This window comes from Lacerta agilis, chromosome 1 (genome assembly GCF_009819535.1).
Source record: "Lacerta agilis isolate rLacAgi1 chromosome 1, rLacAgi1.pri, whole genome shotgun sequence".
In the NCBI taxonomy this organism is placed as follows: domain Eukaryota; kingdom Metazoa; phylum Chordata; class Lepidosauria; order Squamata; family Lacertidae; genus Lacerta; species Lacerta agilis.
In genome coordinates this window covers 77,635,148-77,656,067 of record NC_046312.1, presented here as the reverse complement: position 1 = coordinate 77,656,067, position 20,920 = coordinate 77,635,148, and the positions used below count along the sequence as shown (strand labels likewise).

General features: G+C 45.5%; 1 protein-coding gene across 2 annotated transcripts; it reads left to right on the top strand.

The window, feature by feature from the left end:
* Window positions 1-2,615: 2,615 nt before the first annotated feature.
* Window positions 2,616-20,367, top strand: LOC117050862 (bestrophin-1-like). Of its 2 annotated transcripts, none has more exons than XM_033156772.1 (10): window positions 2,616-2,853; window positions 7,693-7,852; window positions 8,942-9,036; window positions 9,971-10,204; window positions 11,260-11,414; window positions 12,452-12,529; window positions 14,845-14,997; window positions 15,974-16,054; window positions 16,889-17,040; window positions 18,759-20,367. In XM_033156772.1, the coding sequence occupies exons 2-10, from the start codon at window positions 7,701-7,703 to the stop codon at window positions 19,966-19,968; spliced, it is 2,310 nt and encodes a 769-aa protein (XP_033012663.1). In that variant the 5' UTR covers window positions 2,616-2,853; window positions 7,693-7,700; the 3' UTR covers window positions 19,969-20,367. The 2 variants fall into 2 exon arrangements, with proteins under 2 accessions (XP_033012663.1, XP_033012658.1); XM_033156767.1 differs by having other exon boundaries at window positions 7,690-7,852.
* The last annotated feature ends 553 nt before the right edge of the window (window positions 20,368-20,920 follow it).

Sequence of the window (20,920 nt, the reverse complement as noted above, 5' to 3'; positions counted from 1 at the left end):
ACCATCAGGTCCAGCTGTCCCGGTTTCAGTTGTTAATGGCAGGAGGTTGTGGACACACTCCTCTCAACTCTTGCCCATCTTAGCTTATTCAGTCTAGCTGAGAGGGAATCACTAGGTGGGTCCAAGGAGTCACCAGTGCCTTGTTGTAGGGGAGGGGGTGCCACCTGCCTTGAAGGAGGCGGTTGTGGTGTACCCTCTCCTCAAGGGGTCATCCCTGACCCCATAAATGTCAATCTGGTGCCCTGCTTTCGACTCCAGCTCCCATCAGCCCCAGCCAGCTCAAAATATCTGGAGGGCACCAAGTGGCAAGGGGTTGACATAGGGTCTGAGGATGAAACGATGGACAGGAACTTCTGCCTAACTTGGATTGCCCAGCAGGAGGCAGTTTGCAAAGTTTACTCAGTTGCCCCCTGAAGGAAATGGGGCAAAAGTGTTTTGACTCCCTGAGGTTAAGCTCTTGAGGTGAAGACAAAAAAATGAAACCGTCTCAGAGAGTTTGAGGCAGTGATACCCAAGAAGGAGATGTTGGGAACGGGCCCTTCCTGGCCACATTGGCTGGGTGTGAAAGAAGGTTATGTTTGAAGGCAGAGACAAGAATCCTCCCTCAGATAAAGCATCTGCCAACTATAGTTTAAAGAATTAAGTGTGACTGGCCAAGAGAGGCACTTTTATATGCTGCACTTTTAACTAGAAACCCCACCTTCTGCCCTCTCCCCCGTCTTACTAGATAAAATGGAATCAAACCATTAGGAAATAGTTCTCTTCCTCATCAGAGTGAGAATGAGTTTATGCAGGTCTTCCCCAACCTGGTGTCAGGGTTGAGCCAGATGAGGAGGAGTGGTGGCAAGCCCCCCCTGGCGAGGCTGCACCCACGGAAGAACCTGGGGAAATGGAGGAGTTCGTACCTGGAGAAGACTGATGGCGGCACTCCTCGGAAGAGGAAGAGTCAGATGGAGAGGGGGAAAGACCAGAACAGGAGGAGGAGGAAGTCGAGCCAGAATCAGGCCCTTGTGAGGAGAGAAACAGCCCTTCCCCTCCTCCCTTCTCAGCTGTAGAGCGTAGAGCTGAGAGACGCCGGGAACAATTAGAGGCAGCTGCAACTCGTAAGAGACGTGGTTACAGGCCAGCTACTTAAGAAAGGCTGGCTTCTCCCTTCGCTAGCACCTGCAACTGCTATGCTGAGTGCATGGTTGCTCTTGCTCGTTCTGTTCCTGACTCCTGGCTTGTTCCTGACCTTGGCTTGTTCCTGGTTCCTGGCTCCTGGCTTGTTCCTGACTGACTTGGCTGGTTCCTGACTTGGACTGTTTCCGACTTCGGCTTCTCCTGACCCCGTACTGATACCTGACTTCAGCTGGCTTCTGACCTGGACTGTTCGACCTCGGCTTATCTGACTGACTGCTGCACTTCAGCACGCCAACTTGTTGGCACCCTAACACCTGGTGCCCTGCAGATGTTGTTGGACTCCAGCTCACAGGATCCCCATCCGGTATGGCCAACGATGATGGGAGCTGTAGTCTGACAACATATGGAGGGCACCAGGTTGGGCAAGGCTGATTTTATGTGAATGAATTGGTGGAAGAAATGAGAATGGCCGCAAAGCAGGCGAACCTGCACCAAAGGACAAGATTTAAAGGTCAGAAGATGAGGAATTGTCATGAGTCCTGTGGAGACATCATGGAGAGGGCAGTCAGATGACAAGGAATGGGAGGAGATTGGGGAACTGGAGGAGTCTAACCAAGGGGAAGGTCCTAGTGGGTTGGTGACCTCCAGATTCCAGGAGGAGTCTGATCCCAGGGACACATGGATCTAGGGGAAGGGCTGAGTGGGTAAGTCATGAGAATGGTTCACTTCCACATGCAACACCACTGCCAGTTGAGAAGACTCAGGCATCTCCCCGTCAGTGCAGATCCATCCTCTCCTAAGGAAGCACTTGGGGATAAATCTGACAGCAAGACTCCACCTCCATCTCCAAGGACATGGAGTAGCAGCCACAAGAACAAACCAGTGTGAATTCCCCCCTGCCCCTCAGGTCAGTTGGCAGGTCTAAGTTGATGGTGGCAGCCATATACAAGAAGAGCCGTTGTAGATCAAGTCCCACAAGAGAGAGTGTCCATATCTCCACCTATGCTTCCCACTGGAGAAGCCCACATGTTCAATTTCAAGCCACCAAATACTGAGCCATCAAGTGAAGAAACAACCCATGGAGTGACGAGCCTTGAATGTGTGAACTTGGCCCAAGTTCAGGTGCCTGGAAGCGAAAGAGCATCCCAGCTCACAGGAAGCCATCGTTTGGAGCCCCAGAAGAAGGCCCGTGGGTGGGTTGCGCTCAGCGCAGCATGACAAAACCCTTATAAACTGTGTGGAAAATTCCATCCCCACTTAATCCCTGGGGCTTCTGAAAAATGGTGACATTCAGAAAAGATCCAAACAGGAAAGAATTAGCAGGAGAAATGCCTTTCTTCTTGCGGCTGCCACGGCTGTGCCAGGAGTGAGTGCAAGCAGGAGCGGGCGGGCGGCAGCTGAGGGACACCCCCCCCCCCCACGTCTCCCCCCCCCCCCCGCCTGCCTCTCTCTAAACACGCAGAGCTTACTTGGAAGATTAGGAGAGAACACAGCAAAAGACAACAGAGTTCCTTTTGTAATGGGGGTGGGATTAAGGAATCAAGTGACCGGTTGCAACTCCCAAGTGGGTTTCAGGCTTCTTAGAGCACCGTGTCACTGTCAGGTTCAATCACCCACAAGCCACAGAGGTGGGAAGAGGTGGAGTGTGGCGTGTGCCGACAAAGAACCTCGCCAGGACACATGCGAGGCCAAACGTCTCCAGTCCCAGCTGCAGGGCCGGAGCCTGCTTTGGTAAGTAGCTCCCTGAGGGCTGCTGTGTCGCTGTCCTAGAATGGGACAGATTTTCTGTTTGTTTAGGGATACATGTGTTTCCACTTTTTTATAACAAGGCATCTTTATTTAGTTTAATTGGGGGAGAGGGAGGCTGCCAGTTCTGTACATTTGGCCATCACGAGAATACTGCGTATACAGATACAAAGGAGGAACCACCTGGAGTTCTTGTATCTTTCACAGGAGAGGAGGGCAGTGCAGCAGGTACAGCCTCTCTTGTCCCAGAAGGTCAAGCAACTCTTGCCACAATTTCCTCTTGCATAAACTAGAAGGTCTTGTTCTCCTTTGTGGCTGGCCATGAGGTCTAAGGATGCACTTTAACATGCAAAAAAAAAATGGCATTCTCATGTTGGGCATTCCAGTGTTCACGTTTAAAATGATTTAATTCTTGAAAGCTGTTCCCCTCCCCCCCACCCCTTAAAAAAAGCACATTGGCAAACTCTTTTTTCTCAATGCACAAAATCCAGTGATCTACTGTTCTATGAGGTCCGCAGAGTATTTGTATTATAAAGGGCCCCTGGTGTGTGTGTGTGTGTGTGTGTGTGTGTGTGTGTGTGTCACAGCTTTGTATTTTAGAACAATTCACCTCAAATAGCAACTACCATACTCACAATTATTCCAGGGAGATTACAAGTCGTGTTCCATGCAGAGGAATCCGTGAACTGTAAAATAGTAGGAAATGCCACCATCAGCCGTGTTTTCCAAGACTGTGCATGTTTGCTCTGCTGTAGGTCCCACTGTGTTCAATGGGACTTAACTCTCCCAAGTAGGTTTACATAGGACGTCAGCCTCAGCCAGTCTAATAGTGAGGACAAAAGCTGTTTGAAGTGTGTTAAAAGGTAGTTCCTCGTGTTATGCGACTTTGGATATGGATCCTTCCTTACTTTAACAGTGTACGCCTGTCTGCACATATAGAGATTATAGGACTGTTTAGTGTCTGTCACTCTACCAGCTCCTGAGCCAAGGGAGCTTTAACCAGTGAGTACCAGGGAGAGGTTTGACTGGGAAAACAATGAAGATACCTCTAACCGTAGGATATCAGAAGATATATTCACTTATTCTCAGATTGAGAATAAGGAGGAATTAGTGTTTTCGTTTCTCCATAGGTATTCCAGGTGCAGTACAAGGATATATCGAATCATAGCATTGTAAGGGACCTAAAACACCATTTTTTCCAACCCCACTGCTGATGCAGAAAACCTGGTGCTACAGCATCTCTGAAAAGCAGCCACCCAGGCTCTTTTTAAATATATCTAGTGAAGAAGAGCCCACCCAACACCTAATTCAAAGCACCCTGGCATCATATAATACAGAATATGCTCTTTCGCTCCACCGAATCCAACAAGAGGCAGCATTACAACTTTCTTCTCTTCTTCTTTGACGATCAGTGAATTCTCTCCTCTGCTTCTAGAAATTTGATTTGGCATGGTTAACCTTCCAGTTTCCTCCCACAGTAAGCAATATAGCAGGGCAGGGGGGCATTCTAGACTAGGAGGGAAAGGGAAAGGCACAAGACTTTCTATATACTGCAGAAGAATTCACTGGCATTATTTACACAGGCAAGGCTTGGAGTTTTCCATCTTTGGTAAAAATGCACTCCACATTTGAATTGCATGAGAAAAATTCTACCTGGGTGCGGTGGAGGCACAAAGGAAGTTGCCATAACAAAACACACACACACACAGTCAAGGAATATCTTCAAGTGTATGTGTGGTCATTTCCTGTATCTTTTCCATGTTTGTGGATTTGTTGTGTTGTGAGTTTTGGAAAGTGAGGGTAAGCTGTATGCCTAAATCCCTTCTAATTCCCGGATCCAATGAAGATTCAATTGCTGGAAAAGCCAGGCAAGTTTCTTGGTAATGGCCCCTATGAGTCCTTAGGGTAACAAAGGAAGTAGCTCTGTGCCAGAGAGGAAATAGATGGGGCCCCCACCCCTACCTGGCTGTTAGTGTGAAGGACAAAAGCCAGAGGTGTGTGTCTGAGCTAGAGGTTAGAAGCAGGCTGGACAGCTGAGAGACACAGCCATGGGTGATTTCTGCTGGAATCTAATGTTGTGGTTATGGGAGAAGAATGCAGATGACTGTAGATTAGAAAATGAAATTGGCATTGGTGAACATTATCTGACTGGCACGTTTGCCACCCATCTAGGAAAGAAGTGAAGGGGGCATTGTTTATGTGATTATTCTAATATACACAATTTTAAAAAGGTTCGTCTTCAGCAGCATTGCTTGCATGACGACAATTTTTAAAACAAAAGGATCTAGCTGTAACATTACCAAATAGCAGCCCCAGGCCAGACTGGGAGTCTATCTAAACTCACTTTTTGTCTATGTTTTTTTGGGGGGAGGGGGGACTGAGCTTTCCCCATGAGAGCCCGCTCTTTAAGACTCAAGTTGGAGCAAACATCAATTTGGGTTTCCCGCAGATTGCTATTTGCTCCAACTGAGCTATAAAGAGTGGGTTTACACAGGGAAACTCCGGAGCAATGGAAAAAAAGGAGTTTGGACATGGAACTTTAGGGCACAGACCGTGCCTGGAAAGCGTTGAGGAAAGGTAAGTGTAGATAAGCCCTGGCATTTTCTTGCTACCAATGCAGTCAGGTGCATAATCATCTTGGGGGGGGGGAGGGTTTGAGAGAGAGAAAGAGGCACAGTGAGATGGGTAATTCAGCAGACAATATGCTTATTTCGGGGCTGAGCAATTCCTACAGATAGACTGGCTACCATACAACATTTCTGTGTTATGTATTTGGCATTACATATTGGAATAATCTTCAAGCTGCCTCTGGCAAACACGTGGCTAGGAACACAATAATATAAACACTGGGACCTTGTGAAAGGTTCATCCATCACATTGAGCAACTCCAGGCGATGACATGACTGAGCCAGGAAATCCACATCATCGAGATACTGTTAAACCTACCTACATGGTCGGGGGGGGGGAATATTCCACAGAAAACATTTCATTGTGTTTCTGCCTGCTTGGACAAACTCGTCTAGAGGAAAAGTTTGTGCATTTCCATGGAACATGCATAGAACGTGCAGAAAGCCTCTCCCACCTTTTACTATACCTTATTTCTGCACCATACTATACAATCACCCCTCCTGCTCACCCCTATCCAAACACAACAGTCCAAACCAAATGTTGTTATTGATGGTTTGTGGGGAAGGCCCTTCTGAGGAGCAACATACTTTAATGCTCTCTTTGATGTGTAAACTATCTCCTGGGCAGCAGTCCAAACCTGAGTTGTTAGTACTACTGAATAAACTTTTTCTTACATCTCACATTTTCTTTTCTCATACTCCAACTTTCGGTTCCTTTAGATGTCCCCCAATTTCCTTCTCCTTATTTTCCACTAAATAGTTGTTTTGTTTTGCTTTTGTCCAGTAGCACCTTAGGGAACAACTAAGTTTGTTCTGGGTATAAGCTTTTGTGTGCATGCACACTTCTTCAGATACCAGATATTTTCCAGTTACTTCTTTATTCCTGCTCACTTCTTGCCTCAGGAGGAAAAGTCTTCTATTTGAAGGACTGTCAGAGAGGAAAGTCTTCTGTTTGAAGGCATCCTTTATTCAATGAACCATCCAATCCAAGTCTGACGTAAGAAGAGAGAGCAGGGGTCTTGAAGTTGCCCACCTTAGCACCTGGGCAGCAGACAGAACAGGCACAGAGGACATCTGGCCCCAACCTCCTCCATCATGGGAAGATGCATTCTGTTTCTTTCCAAATTGCACAATGGAACTTCCTGCTTCTCTCCTCTCCCCTGTGCACCCTCAATATCTGCACATGATGGTTGGGGGAGCCTTGGGACACTACTTAGTGTTTGGCTGTGGTTGCCTTAAAATGCCTTGTATATGTGTATCCGATATAATTTGACATCCTTACTTTCTGGAACAAATTGTGTTTGTGACACCAAGGATCCACCCACTGAGATCCCATCAAACATACTTTTTTCCAACATGGAAAATATGTCCATGTAAGAAAAAAGCATGCAACAAATGCAGCTCATCATGCACAATGATGGACATTTATTCTGCTGACCTATATATTCGATCATCAATATATGGTTAGATAGATAGAAACTTTGTTTGCATTAGCCACTAGCCATAGCACTCTATATAGGGTTTTCACAGTATATTTCCATCAGCATTTGTTATCAATTTGAGATTGATTCATTGGGGCTATTATTATAATAATTATCATTAATTTACTAACAGGTTTATACACAATAGTCTCAAGACCGTGTGCACTAAAAACAGTTTAAAATACCCCAAAAGCCAATACATTCCAAACAAAACCAAAACCAAACAGAAGGGCCCATTTATCCGGCTGGGAAAGCCTGTCGGAACAAAAAATGTCTTCATTTGTTTCCAGAAAGTGGATGCCTGTCGTATCTCGATAGGAATACAATTATTGCACAGAACAGGGGCAGTCACTCAAAAAACTCTGCTCCAAGTTACTGCAAGGCTACCTTCCCCCTCTCTCACACAAACACAATGAAATTGCATACAGTTTTGCCCCGTGCTTGCTTGCTTGCTTCCGTGTGTGTGTAAAAAGTGAGGTGCCAGTATTCCTCTCATTAAAAGTGCTGTGGGTGTCAGCACAAAATGGCTGCCACGGGCAGCAAAAAAACAGGTGAAGGTTCCCTGCCCTGGTGAGAACCTTCACACAAAAAAGCACTGATTTTATCCAGATTATCCAATTCTCCAACCTGCCAAAGCTAGTTTTGTCTTTCTACAGGACCCTCTCTCCCGCAAAGGGCCTCAACCCCCCATCACGTTGCTGTTTGTTTCTCAGCAGGCCTTGTGATGACAGTGACATACACATACCGCGTAGCTGATGCACGCCTCGGCACCTTCTCACAGCTCCTGCTCCGATGGAAAGGGAGCATCTACAAACTCCTCTACTGCGAGTTCTTAATCTTCATCTCTTTCTACTTCGGCATCAGCCTCATCTACAGGTGAGCACCGGCATTTATTTTAAGCCCGGTTGGTTTCTTTTAGGGTCTTTCTGCATGCATCACGCAAGCACGTTTTAGATTTGGTACAAGACTTCTGCAGGGGAACAATTGGTAGAAGACGGCTCAATATCTCATTCACTTGTAGCCTATCAGTCTTCCTCTCAAGAGACAGGGAAGGAGGAGCCTGCTCCCACGTACGTAGAGCCAGAAAAACAACACAGCTTAATATGAACCACAGCAAACTAATTGTAAAAAAAATAAAATCACAGTAGATTTTGGCCTTCATTTTGAGCTCATTCTTTGGAAAGGCAGTGGGTGCTTTTAAGGACCCAACAAACAGGAGTCTGTTGAGCTGTAGGAAGGAGGCAGCTCTCCAGAGAGTAGGCCTGAGGCCGGGCACATTTGCCTGGCTCAACCAAGGAGGCACCGGGGAGGGTGTTTTTCCATGTGATCTGCAGGGGGACGGATACATAGCACCTAAAATTTTATTTATAAAATCTGAACACTTAAAAAAAATCCAGACCCAGTGGTGGTGGTGGTGGGGATTGTGTTCAATCTTGTACTAGAGCTGTGCAATAAGGAAACACGGAACCATAAAGAAAAAAATTATTCTAAAGATTATATTTCCCCTAGATTTGAGTGTCTTGAATGCTCAGAGAAATGTGAGGTTCTGATAAGGTAAGCATTGCATTGATACATCGAGGGGAAACTGCACACAACAAATGAAAGCAAAAGTGAATTTGTTGTATTGTTCAAATAGCAACAAGAGCCCATGATTCTGCAGGAAGCTCTTCTTCTTCTTTTGGCTAAATCAGCTTCTGAGCAATGAGCATTTTATCAGTACAGTCATACCTCATGTTGCGTTAGGGTCACGTTGCGTCTTTTTGGTTTGCGAACGCACATGCGCAGAAGTGCTCTATCGTGCTCCGTGCTTGCGCAGAAGCACCGCTCTAGTTGTGGACTTTTCGGGGTGCGAATGTTACCCTGGAACGAATCGTGTCCACAGCTAGAGGTACCACTATACCCATGACTGAGAAATCCCCTTTGCAGCTTTGAAACTGGAAATATTCCCCTGTGTTTCCATTACAGGCTGGTTCTGAATGAGAGCCAAAGGCTGATGTTTGAAAAATTGGCTATGTACTGCAATAGCTATGCTGAACTGATCCCGGTGTCCTTTGTACTAGGTAAGGCATGTAAAAATGGGGAAAGAATGGTGTGAATCCCTGACATTATTTATTTGCTTATTTGTAACATGTATAGCCAGGGCTAGCAAAAACATTTTGGTGCTTGAGGCAGAACATCCCTAATATCTTTCTATCTGTACCTAGAATGATCAGTAGCAAAGCACTTCAGTTGAGAATCACAGACTCTGTTGTTTCTCGATTATAACAATAGGGAAATGTTTTTCTCCCTCATAACATCCTATGAAGCTGAAAGTTGGAAAATTTGGAACACACAAAATAAAGTACTTCTTCACAAAGGAGGACATAATTAGGCTATGACAGCTGTTCCTGCCTGGCATGAAATCTGAAGGCTGCTGAAGAATTTCTCACACCCCTTAAGAAACACCAGACAGAAGTTCGCATAAATATGTCTTCTCTGAGAGGCTAGATGGGTCTCTGCCAAGAGGCCTTTTACCATTCTTATTGACAGTTACATGTCAGGCTTTGTCAAAGCATTCTCCCTACTCCGGGCTCATAAGACTATGAGGAACAGTGTGGTAGTGCCCATTCTGACAGGGTATTGCTAAATGAAGGAAAATCAGGGCTCAGGGCTCTTTCTCACAGTGTCAACTGCAAATACTGCAAATAAAGATCTCTCAAGCTCAGGCACTACAGCCAGGGTGCTGAGCATATAGAGTCAAGCAAACGTAATTTGGATCCCAAAGATTTTCAGCTTTCTTCAGTTTTGTGAGACAAAAAATTGAACATGCATAAGTGATGTCTTGTGAAAGCTAAAAATGGAAAAGGTTTGTGGCTCAGAGCTTGTGTGTGTGTGTGTGTGTGTGTGTGTGTGTCCCTTTACTCTGCCAATTCTGCTCAAATCGGATCTGTTCCTGCAGCCCTTTCCTTTTGGTTCCTATCATCCTCACTAACCATCTCTTTGTTTTCACTCTAGGCTTTTATGTCACCTTAGTGGTGTCTCGATGGTGGGGACAATACGAGAGCATCCCATGGCCTGACCGCATTATGAACCTGGTCTCAAGTAGCGTGGAAGGGAAGGACGAGTATGGCCGCCTCCTTCGGCGCACGCTCATGCGCTACATCAATCTGCTGAGTGTACTGATCTTGCGCTCGGTCAGTACTGCTGTCTTCAAGCGATTTCCCAGCATCGAACATATTGTGACAGCAGGTACTATCCATCGCAGTGATGACCAACTAAGACAAAATGTGCTTAAAGTGATTCCCATCCTCAGTGTCACAAATGAAGACGTCCAGGGGGACCCTTTTTGAGATGCCAAGAGTTGGTTAGAGGAGGGAGGGAGGCAATCTTGCTTGTTAATTACATTTATAGCCTGCTTTTTTTCCTCCAAGGAAACTAATAGGCAGTGTACAGGGTTCTCCCCATTGCTTTTTACCCCTACAACAGTCGTGTGAGGTAGGTTGGATTGAGAGATAGTGACTGGCCCAAGGTGACTCAGTGAGCTTTAGGACTGAGCATTGATTTGAACTTGGGTCTCCCCACTTGTAGCCTGAGATTTAATCTCCCATGCTACACTGGCTCTCAATCTATGATGCCTTCAGCCTATCAAATCTAAGGGTTCAGAGCAACTGGGCAAGTTATAATTATTATGGGACCCGCTCTGAAGCTACCATTAAGCTCTTCCCACATCTCCAAGTGGTTAGCAGTTCTAGGGGTACAGCACATATGCAGGTTTGGTTTCCTTTGGAAGGTGGTCATTGGAAGCTTTTGGTGTTTTGTACCTTATTGGCCCGAATATAAGCCACACTTCCCCCCCAAATTCTGACCGTGAGAAGTTAAACTGTGGCTTAAATTTGTGACCTTACAAAAATTGGCTTTTACGATATCGCTGCTGAAACAGACAAAGCGGTAAAATGGAACAGGTGTGAGTGCCTGCAGAATTTTAAGGGAGCGGCTTATATTCGTGTATTGTCTTTTTTTTCTTCCACACCCCCCATGAATTTCAAAGGGCTTATATTCAGGTACGGCTTATATTCGGGCCAATATGGTAATATCTGTGTTTTTTTTGCAAAATAGATATTTGAATTTGTGCTGTCTATTGTGTTATTAATTTTTGCTGTTTATTTTTAAGACGCTTCGATATTTTGAGGTCCCAAAAATGGTTTTTGAGATAAACAGGTTTATTTCCACTCCAAAATACAACCTGCGTGACAGGATTCCTGTAAACTGTCCTCCTTCTCCCCTCCATCTTCTTGTCTGCATAGGCCTGATGACTCCAGAAGAACACAAGAAGTTTGACAGTTTAAACTCACCCCATAACAAGTTCTGGATCCCTTGCGTGTGGTTCTCAAACCTGGCAGTGAAGGCACGTAATGATGGAAGGATCCGTGACAGTGTGCTCCTGCAAGGCATCTTGAATGTGAGTTCATGATATGTAAGTGGGTGTCAGCCAACCATGCTGTAGTTTCCTGAACAGAGAACATCAGGTCTCTCTCCAGGTAGGAGCAGAGGCAGAATAATTGCTGCAGGCCATCAAGGATGGGATATGATGATAGGCAGCTTAAGACCAGACAGGACAGTGGTATGCAGGGAGCTGCGGACCCAAAACCTTCTGTGTCCCTACTGACAAAATAACAAAACAATATTGCAATTGGCAGTACTCACTTTGGGCTCAGAGAAGGCAAGTCAATAGAAAGGATAAAGCAGGGTCATGTGAGTGTGTGATGTGCTTCAAGGACCACAAGGAGGAACCCCTCGCAAAAAGCGGAAGGATGAGAAAAGGAGGGAGAACTGCTTCACTGGGTGCTTCCACGCAGCAGCTGATTGTGACTCAGTGCTGCTCATGAATGCAAGTTTCTCACAGTGTCCACACAATTTCATCCTCGTTAAAACACCACCCCTCCTCCCCATTTAATCAGGATTTACCAGTTCTGTTTTGTTTTTGTTTTACTTAACTGGCTTTCCATGGAAACAGTAAATCCTGATTAAATGGAAAAATACAGTGGGATGGCAATTTGATGAGGACATTGTGATGTGGATACTGCGTTCCTTGGGAGAGACACTTAGTATTTCTGCATTCTCCTGAGATTCCTCTTATGTCTACAAAAACAGGACTTTTCGTGTTGTGGCATCTGCCCTCTGGAATGTGCTCCCAGTAATCATCAGACAGGTGCATATAGTACTGGCATTTGGGCATCTCGTTAAAACACTTTTGTTCATCCTGGCTTTCCTTGAGAGGCAATGCAGTTACACTGAGTTATTAATCTGATTCACTGAGGCATTATTTGTAACTTGATTTTATTTATGATTTTATGTTGTTCACCGCCTCAGTGTTTTTTTAAATGTTTGGCAGTATACAAATATTTGCAAAGAAACAAATAATGAAGGCAAAATGGGGGGTGGACTCTGTGGTGGATCATCTGTACCTTTATCAATACTTGCCCTTCCCTCCAACAGGAAATGAACACTTTGCGCAGTCAGTGTGGGAGACTCTATGGGTATGATTGGATCAGCATTCCATTGGTCTACACACAGGTGAGAACTGGTGTATATTCTCCAGACAAAATTAAATGAGTCTTGGTCCCACTTAAAATCAAGCTATCTCACTTAACAATCATTTATTTCAATGGGATTTAAAATAACCAAACTTGCTATCAAAATGCAAAGCAAGCTGGAGCAACTCCCGTACAAGGAAACATAACAACATTTGGGGCTTTTTAGTTTAGAAAAAAAGGTGAGTTGAGGAGAGGGGACATGAATAGAGTGGGTTGCCCCTCCTTCTTTCTCCTAACATTAGAATATCTGGGGTTATGCAAAAAAGCTAGATGTAGTGAAGGCCACTGACGTAAGGCAGCTTTGAAGTGGGATATGAAAAATTCATGTAGGATAAGGCTGTCAGTGGCTGCTGCTCGGTCATGATGGCTGTTGCTACCTCCAGGAGCAGAGACAGCATGCTTCAGAATATCAGTCGCTTGGCAATGGCCGCAGTAGAAGGCTGCTTCCGCATGCCCTGCTTGTGAGCATAGGCATCTGGTTCACCACTGTGGGAAATGGAATGCTGGGCTAGATCAACCTTTGGTCTGACCCAACAGGGCTCTTCTATTATTAGCCTCGGAATACATCCAAAGTCCTCATGTACGAAAATGTACCTGCACTTAAACCCCTTCCACTTGAATCTCCAAGTGGGAGGGGGGTTATTGGTTTGCAGTTGTTTACTTTGCTCTCATTTTTATTGTGTATTTTGTGTTTTTATCTTGTATTCTTTATGTTGTGAACCGCCCTGGAATCTACAGATGAAGGGCAGTATACAAATTTAATAAATAAATAAAATGGTTAGCTTTCCCCAGCACAACCACAGATACGCATACTGCATGCATTATATTCTGTAGCCTTCACACCCATTCCTTGCATCACCTTCTCACATAACCTCTGTTTATGAATCCCATACGCACAACTCTAGTGCGCCAGACGTTATATACTCAAGTCACAACGTCTTATGCGGTTGCAGTCAAACACATAGCACATAATAACTCCCCATACAATGACAGGGAATTTTCATGACTAATGATTTTGGGTCCTTATTTTCTCTGAGTGCGTGCTGTTCTTCTCCTTGAGCATATCAAAACTTGCTATACTAGCTCACTCCCATCCACTGAATCATGTTTTTGCCTGAGCCCTGCAAACACAGCTTCACAGCTCTTGGCATGCTGTTCCTGCCCTCTGTGTGAAGGGAAGGCTGTTATCTGCATTAGACACCAGGCATGTTAACTGCTCACCACCGCCCAAACTGCAGCCTCAGGGTAGACGTTATGGTGCCAGCTTCCTCACATGTCTTATGCAACCCTGTTGCTTAAATAGTGCACTCTGCCAGACTCCGTTGTTCCAAGAAAAAGGATTTCTGTCCCTATCCATTCAGGTTAATGGAAGATATATATCGAACCCTGCAAGCCAGGATGAAAGGCAGATAAGGTCAAGGCTGTACATGCACAGCCTAGTTTCATGAGTTAGTTGTTTTCTGCATAGCCATAGGGACTTAAATAATGACAAGTGGCATTCTGAGCCAGATTTTGGATAGCAAATGATGTAGAAATGATATGGGACATTAACCCTGGTGCCTTTAGAGGTCCCATATATTGGAAAGATCAAATAGTGAATTTTAAAACTCAAAAAAGTTAAAGAATTAGTAGAGAATTTACAGCCAGAGTAGTTCTTTTGAGGCAAAAGGGATGAGGAAGTGAGACAATAACTAAGATCTTCAAAATCTTTGGGGCTTTCCAGACAAAAGTCCTTTTCCATGGAAATATAACCCTGTTTTCACCTAGTGCTTTTCTAATATTAGCCACATTAAAAAAATCCCCATAAATCTTCCAAGTGTGGAAACAAATGGGCATGAACTTGCTGCAAGAAGATAACCTGGGTGGGGGGTTGTATTGAAACTGTACGAGGGATTCACTCAAGTACTGGAAGATGTGGCTGAAGTTTCTGGAAGGGAAAAAATGAATGAAAAGAACCAATGGAAGGGGTTTAGAATGGTGGCGCTTACCCCTGTGGTAGGTAGGCAGGAGAGGGGCAGGTGATGTGTTTTGCAGCAGTCTCATAGGCATTTCAGACCCCATGGGTGCATGTGGCATCAGTGAAACCACAGCAAAAGAGACAGAAGACGGTTGTGCTTGTTGAGGGCGAGTTGTTTGCTTTCTTGGGTTAGTGACGTTAGTCTGGGTCATAAGGACACTACCCCTGCAGAAGCACTTCCTTTTGTGAACCATAGCTTAGTAATGGCTGTGCAACCCCCACCCCAATAAGCCACAGTGTCTTAAAAGGCCCTAACACACTGTGTCTCTTTCTCCAAGGTGGTCACAGTGGCCGTTTACAGCTTTTTCCTGGCTTGTTTAATTGGTCGACAGTTCCTGGATCCTGCAAAGGAGTATCCTGGCCACGAGATGGATCTCTTTGTGCCCATCTTCACCTTCCTGCAGTTTTTCTTCTATGCTGGCTGGCTAAAGGTCAGTTCAAAGGAGAGGGCGTGGATTCCCCCAGGAACTTCTGCCCATCAGGATAGAACTTCTGAAGTTCTTTTTTTGAGTAGCCAAGACACACCCTGAAGCCACATTAGACAGAGGCAAATCCAGGATTTATAGAGTGGCCAAAAGTCCACGTGATGGCGGCAGACCTATATCTTCAAACATAGGTCTGCCCATCCATAGGTAACTGGAAGATGTTGGGTGATTTAAAGGACCAAATGGGCATGCAAGTGTGAGGTGCTGTGCCTTCCGCTCCAGGCACAACTCTTACCTTTGCAGTCCATCCCATCAAGAGGTTTTCTTTCTAGTGAGCTAGCTTAAAAAAAAAAGTAGCTGGAGCTGGCAATGTCTTCTTCAAATGCAAATTGTATTGGTAAGATGCATCAACATCTCACTTTTTTACTTTTTTCTTTTTTTTACAAAGTGCCAGATCCTTTTGGTCTGTTAACCTTGCCTTTTAATCCTGCTGACTGGACAAGATAATATTGTCCTAAATATAATAGTGAAGCCCGTTTTTGAAAACCACCTGGTCCATCCTTAGTTCCACAACTAAGGTGCTATTTTCCATTTCATTTCATTTAAAAGCATTTCTAAACCTCACAATATGTAACAATCTCTAACCAGTATGTAAGAGTACAAAACAAAAGCAATGAAACATTATCGTAAAGCTAAAAATACAACATAAAAGCCAGTAAAACAGCATTACAAAAACATAAACAGGATTTCAGCAATAACAGACCAACCTTCTGAGTCAAGGAAAGCCTAGGCTAACAGATATGGGTGGTATTCAATTAAGTTTTACTTGACTTAGTCATGTCCATTAATTTCAACGGGTGTACTCTGAGTAAAGCTTAGTTAACTACCAACCTATGTCTTCACAAGACATCTGAAACAACTGATGGATGATGTTTCATGTCCAGTGCTGATCAGCAATGCTTTCATTGCACACATTTCACAGGTCGCTGAACAGCTCATTAATCCATTTGGGGAGGATGACGACGACTTTGAAACCAACTGGCTCATTGATAGGAATCTGCAGGTGAGTTTGAGGCCTGGCTATTACAGAACTCAGAAAAGACCTCTCTTACACTTCCCACAGGGCAGCTCTTTCCCCTTTGAGGCATCTCAAACTAGGGCCTCTCAACTAGGGACTGAATTTAAACTGAATTAAGCTCAACATTCCTTTTCAGCGATTCATTAGACATCCAGCATTCAATAAGATGGCTCTGAGAAAAAGCTCCATATAGCATTAGCAGGTCTCTGAGCCAAGCATGACTTTCTTGATGTGTGGCTTTGTTATCAGAAGGCCTAGTGTGCTTCTAACTTAACGTCTGACATTTCAAGATGTTTCTGTATCAAAATTTGGAAGGAGGCTTCCCGTACTCACCCCTCTTTGAGCTTTCACTCTTTACTGCGCTTTGATCATCTGCCTGCTACTCATGATCTCATGCTGCTTCCTGTACATCAAAGGCAGCTCATTATCAACCTTTCCTCCTAGGCAGGCCTGTACAACTCTGGTTCACCAAGCTGAGCATAGCCCCACTTAGCCATGAGCTGAGCCTACTACAGACGCCATATACCTCCAGCTTTTCTTTGTCTGCCTGGGACTCGCCCACCCAAAAAAGAAGAGGGTTATCAAGACTCCAGCAAGGCACAATAACATAGTTATCTTGGTGAGCTGCTCTATTATCATAAGCTCTCCAGCACTCTCAACTGAACACAGTCATTGCCTCAGCCATTCTTAAATTGCAACCGCCCCCAAATTATTAGAAATTGATGTTTTCTCAGAAATGGAAGAATATGAGCAAACGCATTTACAGTGCCATTGAGTTTTGACCCCATTGTGCCTGACATGTATGATTTGTCTACGCAGGTCTCCCTTATGGCAGTGGATGAAATGCACCAGGACCTGCCCACCCTGCAGAAGGACCCATATTGGAACGAACCAGACCCACAGCCACCCTACACAGCAGCAACTGCGGATTATAAGCGGACATCTTTCCTAGGCTCGACCTTTGACATCAGGCAAGTGAAGCTACCTAAAGCAACCCTTTCCTGACACAGGAGATGAAGTAGGCGTTTGCCTATGGAAGCTCATGCCATTATACACGTGTTTGTCGTTATAGTTCCACAAGAGTTTTGAGAATCACTAGCAGAAAACCCAAGGAGGAGATCAAATAACATGTTGCCATGGGGAGTGCTCCTGTTCAGGGTTCCAGCCAGCCAGCCATGCCCTCTTCCTGAACAGAAAGTAATAAACCAGAAGAGGACAGTGTTCAACAGAATGTATTTTTAAAAACCTTAAACCATTTTGTACTTCTGCAAGCCTGGGGAGAAAGGGAAAGGAGAATGTTAGCCGCTTTGAGACTCCTTCGGGTAGTGAAAAGCGGGATATCAAATCCAAACTCTTCTTCTTCTTCTTCTTCTTCTTCTTCTTCTTCTTCTTCTTCTTCTTCTTCTTCTTCTTCTTCTTCCTGCTCTTGTGCATGGATGATGCCATTTTGGCTACATAAGGAGAATGAATTTGCAGTTAGCATATAATTTGACATTCCTCCAATGCTCACACCACTCTTTTTACATCAGCATCTACCAGAACATGTCATTTGGCTGTTTTGAGGTGCTGTGGAGCTTGTTTTTGCTGTTGCTATGGCTCCCAGCAGAACCTCCGTCACCAAAACCACAAATAGCCAAATTCTTTGTGATATGTTGCCAAGACCCACCTCTTTAGCTCTGCCACACCTCACCTTGTGGCCTGCAGGTAATCAAGTGAATACCACTGGCCAAGGTAATCAAGGCGCAGACTGCCAAATAAGCTGTTTATGAACATCCGCATCCTCTGAGGTGTTTGAATAAACAGGACTGTGCTATATGTCATGTCTGAGCAACTTGTCTCATAGGTCAGCTTCTCCTGGTGCGGGATTTTCATATTTTTGTTTTGTAAGCACACAATGAGCCGGCCCTAACATTGGGCAGGGTGAGGCAGCCACTTCAGGCAGCTGATTTTAGATATCATAAGAAGGTAGCAAATTGTTAGTGATTTATTATTGATTTTTTTTTATTGCCGAGGTGTGGGGAGAGCTGCTTGTATAATTTTTTGCCTCGGGTGCCAAACTAACTTGATCAACCTTGGATATTGCACCCCTTGATGAGGAGGAATTTTGCAGCCAAATGTCTTGGGCCAAACATGGAAGCAACAAACAACTATTAGTAGACATGCTAGTATCAAAAAACACAGAAGTATTCCTACTGGGCACAAGAATCATTGACTGGCATGGTCAAGCATCTACCAAGTCCCATACTTCAATAGTTGAGAGCCCCCTGGTCCCACCCCTTCTCTTCCTTGCTGTTGCTGTCCACTTGCTCACCTTCTCTCTCTCTCTCTCTCTCTCTCTCTCTCTCTCTCTCTCTCTCTCTCTCCCACAAAGGGGGTGAGCAATTGAGGAGCCATGTTAGTGAGGGCAGCAGCAATCTGTGCCACATTTTCTTGCTCATTGGTTCTTCTCTGCCTGGTGAACACTGAACAGGTGACAGCAATAGTCAGGGGAAGCAGCAGCAACAGGGGCTGGAAGTGGGACCCCTGGCATAAGGTGGAGAGAGGTGGTAAAGGATGTTTTCTCTCCAAGGGCTCTCCAGAACATGGAGATGGCACTGTTCAGAGCGCACCCAACATAGGAGTTTAGAGCCACCCTACATTTTCTAATTTCTCCAGTCACTGTGTGCAACTGCCTATTTCCCTTCTCCAGCATGCAGAAAGAAGAGATGGAATTCCAACCCCTGGAACAGATTAAAGAGAACGAGGAAGCAAGCCACTCAACCCCATTGCTGGGCCACATCAGCCGCTTCCTGAACGTCCAGTCCCCCACTTTCCCCAGGTCGTCCAGAATGAACCTGATGCGCCGGAGGAATGACAGTGTGCCTTCTTCCCCTTATTACGCATACCCAGATGTGGGCAAACCCGGCAGCCCAACCAGTATCAACCAGCAAAGGGGAGACTGCTCCCCAGCAAGCTTCAGCCCCCAGGACCAATGGGACAAGGCGGCCAGCAAACTGAGAGAATTTGACGCCTTCATGTCCACTCCTTTCTACGAGAGGCCTGGCTTCTACAGCGCCCCACAGACGCCCATCAGCTCCATCCCCATGATCTTCCCATCCAGACGTCAAGGCCGCAAGAAGCCGCCTGCTCTCTCCAGCATCGCCGCCTGCTCCGCTTCTTTGAGGGACAACTCCACCAGCCAATCTCCTTGCAGAGCCAGCGACATGGACAGAAGTGAGAACTCTCTTGGATCGGGAACTAGAGAAACTTTTGTTTGGCCAATGGAGAAAGGCCAGGCTTCAGACTCCTTGGCAGTGACCATTGAAGAGGTGGCAAAAAACTTGACCAATGGATCGAAGGAGATTGCCCCTTTGGGAAGCCCAGGAGGGCCTCTCTCCTCAGCGAGCTCGGCAAGTCCCAAGTTTCCTTTCTTTGCGGAGTCCCCAGATCCTGAGATGCAGGCTAACGTCAAGGGTCTGAAAGGCCATCGGCAGCCCTGGTTTACACCAGACCGCTCAGCAACTCCAAACCCAGACTACCCCACCTACCTCCACTCCTACGGTATCAAGACCCCTAGCAGCAATGGCCCTCCCACCTGCTTTCCCTTCACACCCTTGACATCCCCAGTGCTTGAGAGATCCCGCCTGGGCAAAGCAAATGCTGCTGTTGGCTCTGCCTCAGAGGCTTCTCCTGGAGGCATGGAGCAGGATTCGCCAACAGCACCGGGGGCTGCCAGAGATGCAGGAAGTGGAGTCACCAACACTTATCATACCAAGGATCAGAGAAAGGCAGCCAGCTCTTCTCCCAATGACTCGGGCATCTCTCTAGCAGAAGGAGACTTTGTCGGGCTAATGGAAGTGATCATGGAAACCAGCGAGAGCACAGCTGATGAAGGGAAGGAGGCAGAGATACCTAAATGAAATGGGCTCACAGATGCATTTCATCTAGGATGGCAGGATTTTTTTATTTAAAAAATGAAGCTTCATGGGTGCGCAGCCTCTTAAGGGACACCGGAATCACATACAATGAGCTACAGAACAGCTGAGAAGGCAAAAACATTGGGTCGAACAGATCATGCCATAGTTAATGCATAGGCTTTTGCTTACGTGCTGGTTAAGAGTCATTCAGGGCACTTGAGCACCACACGATTATGAAACCAGTTCTAATTCCAGCAAGCCAAGGAGAGTGTGGGAGTCCCAGAAATATCCCAGTTGCTCCCAAAGCACAATCCCATCCTTGAGCGGAGGATCAACAAGCATCAGAAAGCAGTACTAATTGGTCAGTCCCACCATTGCAAGGAAGAGGCCCGCCCAATGTTCTGAGACAATATAGACTAGAGTGATATAATCTTTTTGAGAATGGGAGTGAAGTATGCAGAAAAAAGGTGTCAGGTCTCAAAAATTTGGGGAGCGCACTCACAACAGCACTTACGGATAAAAAGATTAAGGCTCAGTGGTTAAAAACCACTTGCTTGATAAGCATTAGGAGTTTTTTTGCTGCCTGCCTAAGTCAACTGTAGGACAGATAGTGAAAAAGCAGTTTTGCTGAGTGGCCATAGCCTGATTACACTATATACAGAGCACCGTCTTTTGCGCTATATCCCTTTACTAAACACACATTAGCAATAGACAGCATAACAGCTTTTATTTGCCTACAATCTATTTCTAAAAAGCAGGTGACAAGTCAACTGAAGAAAGTTTCAGTTCCTTGTAGCTTTACATAGCACAAACAGAAAGCACAGCTAGACAATGCCCCTGTTAAATTACAGAGAGTTGGATGTTTTGATCTGGCTATGCTTTAACACAGGATCTTGAGCCATTTACAGGCCCAATAAACGGCTCCTGTCAGGATATAGCAATTGCTGTAGCAACA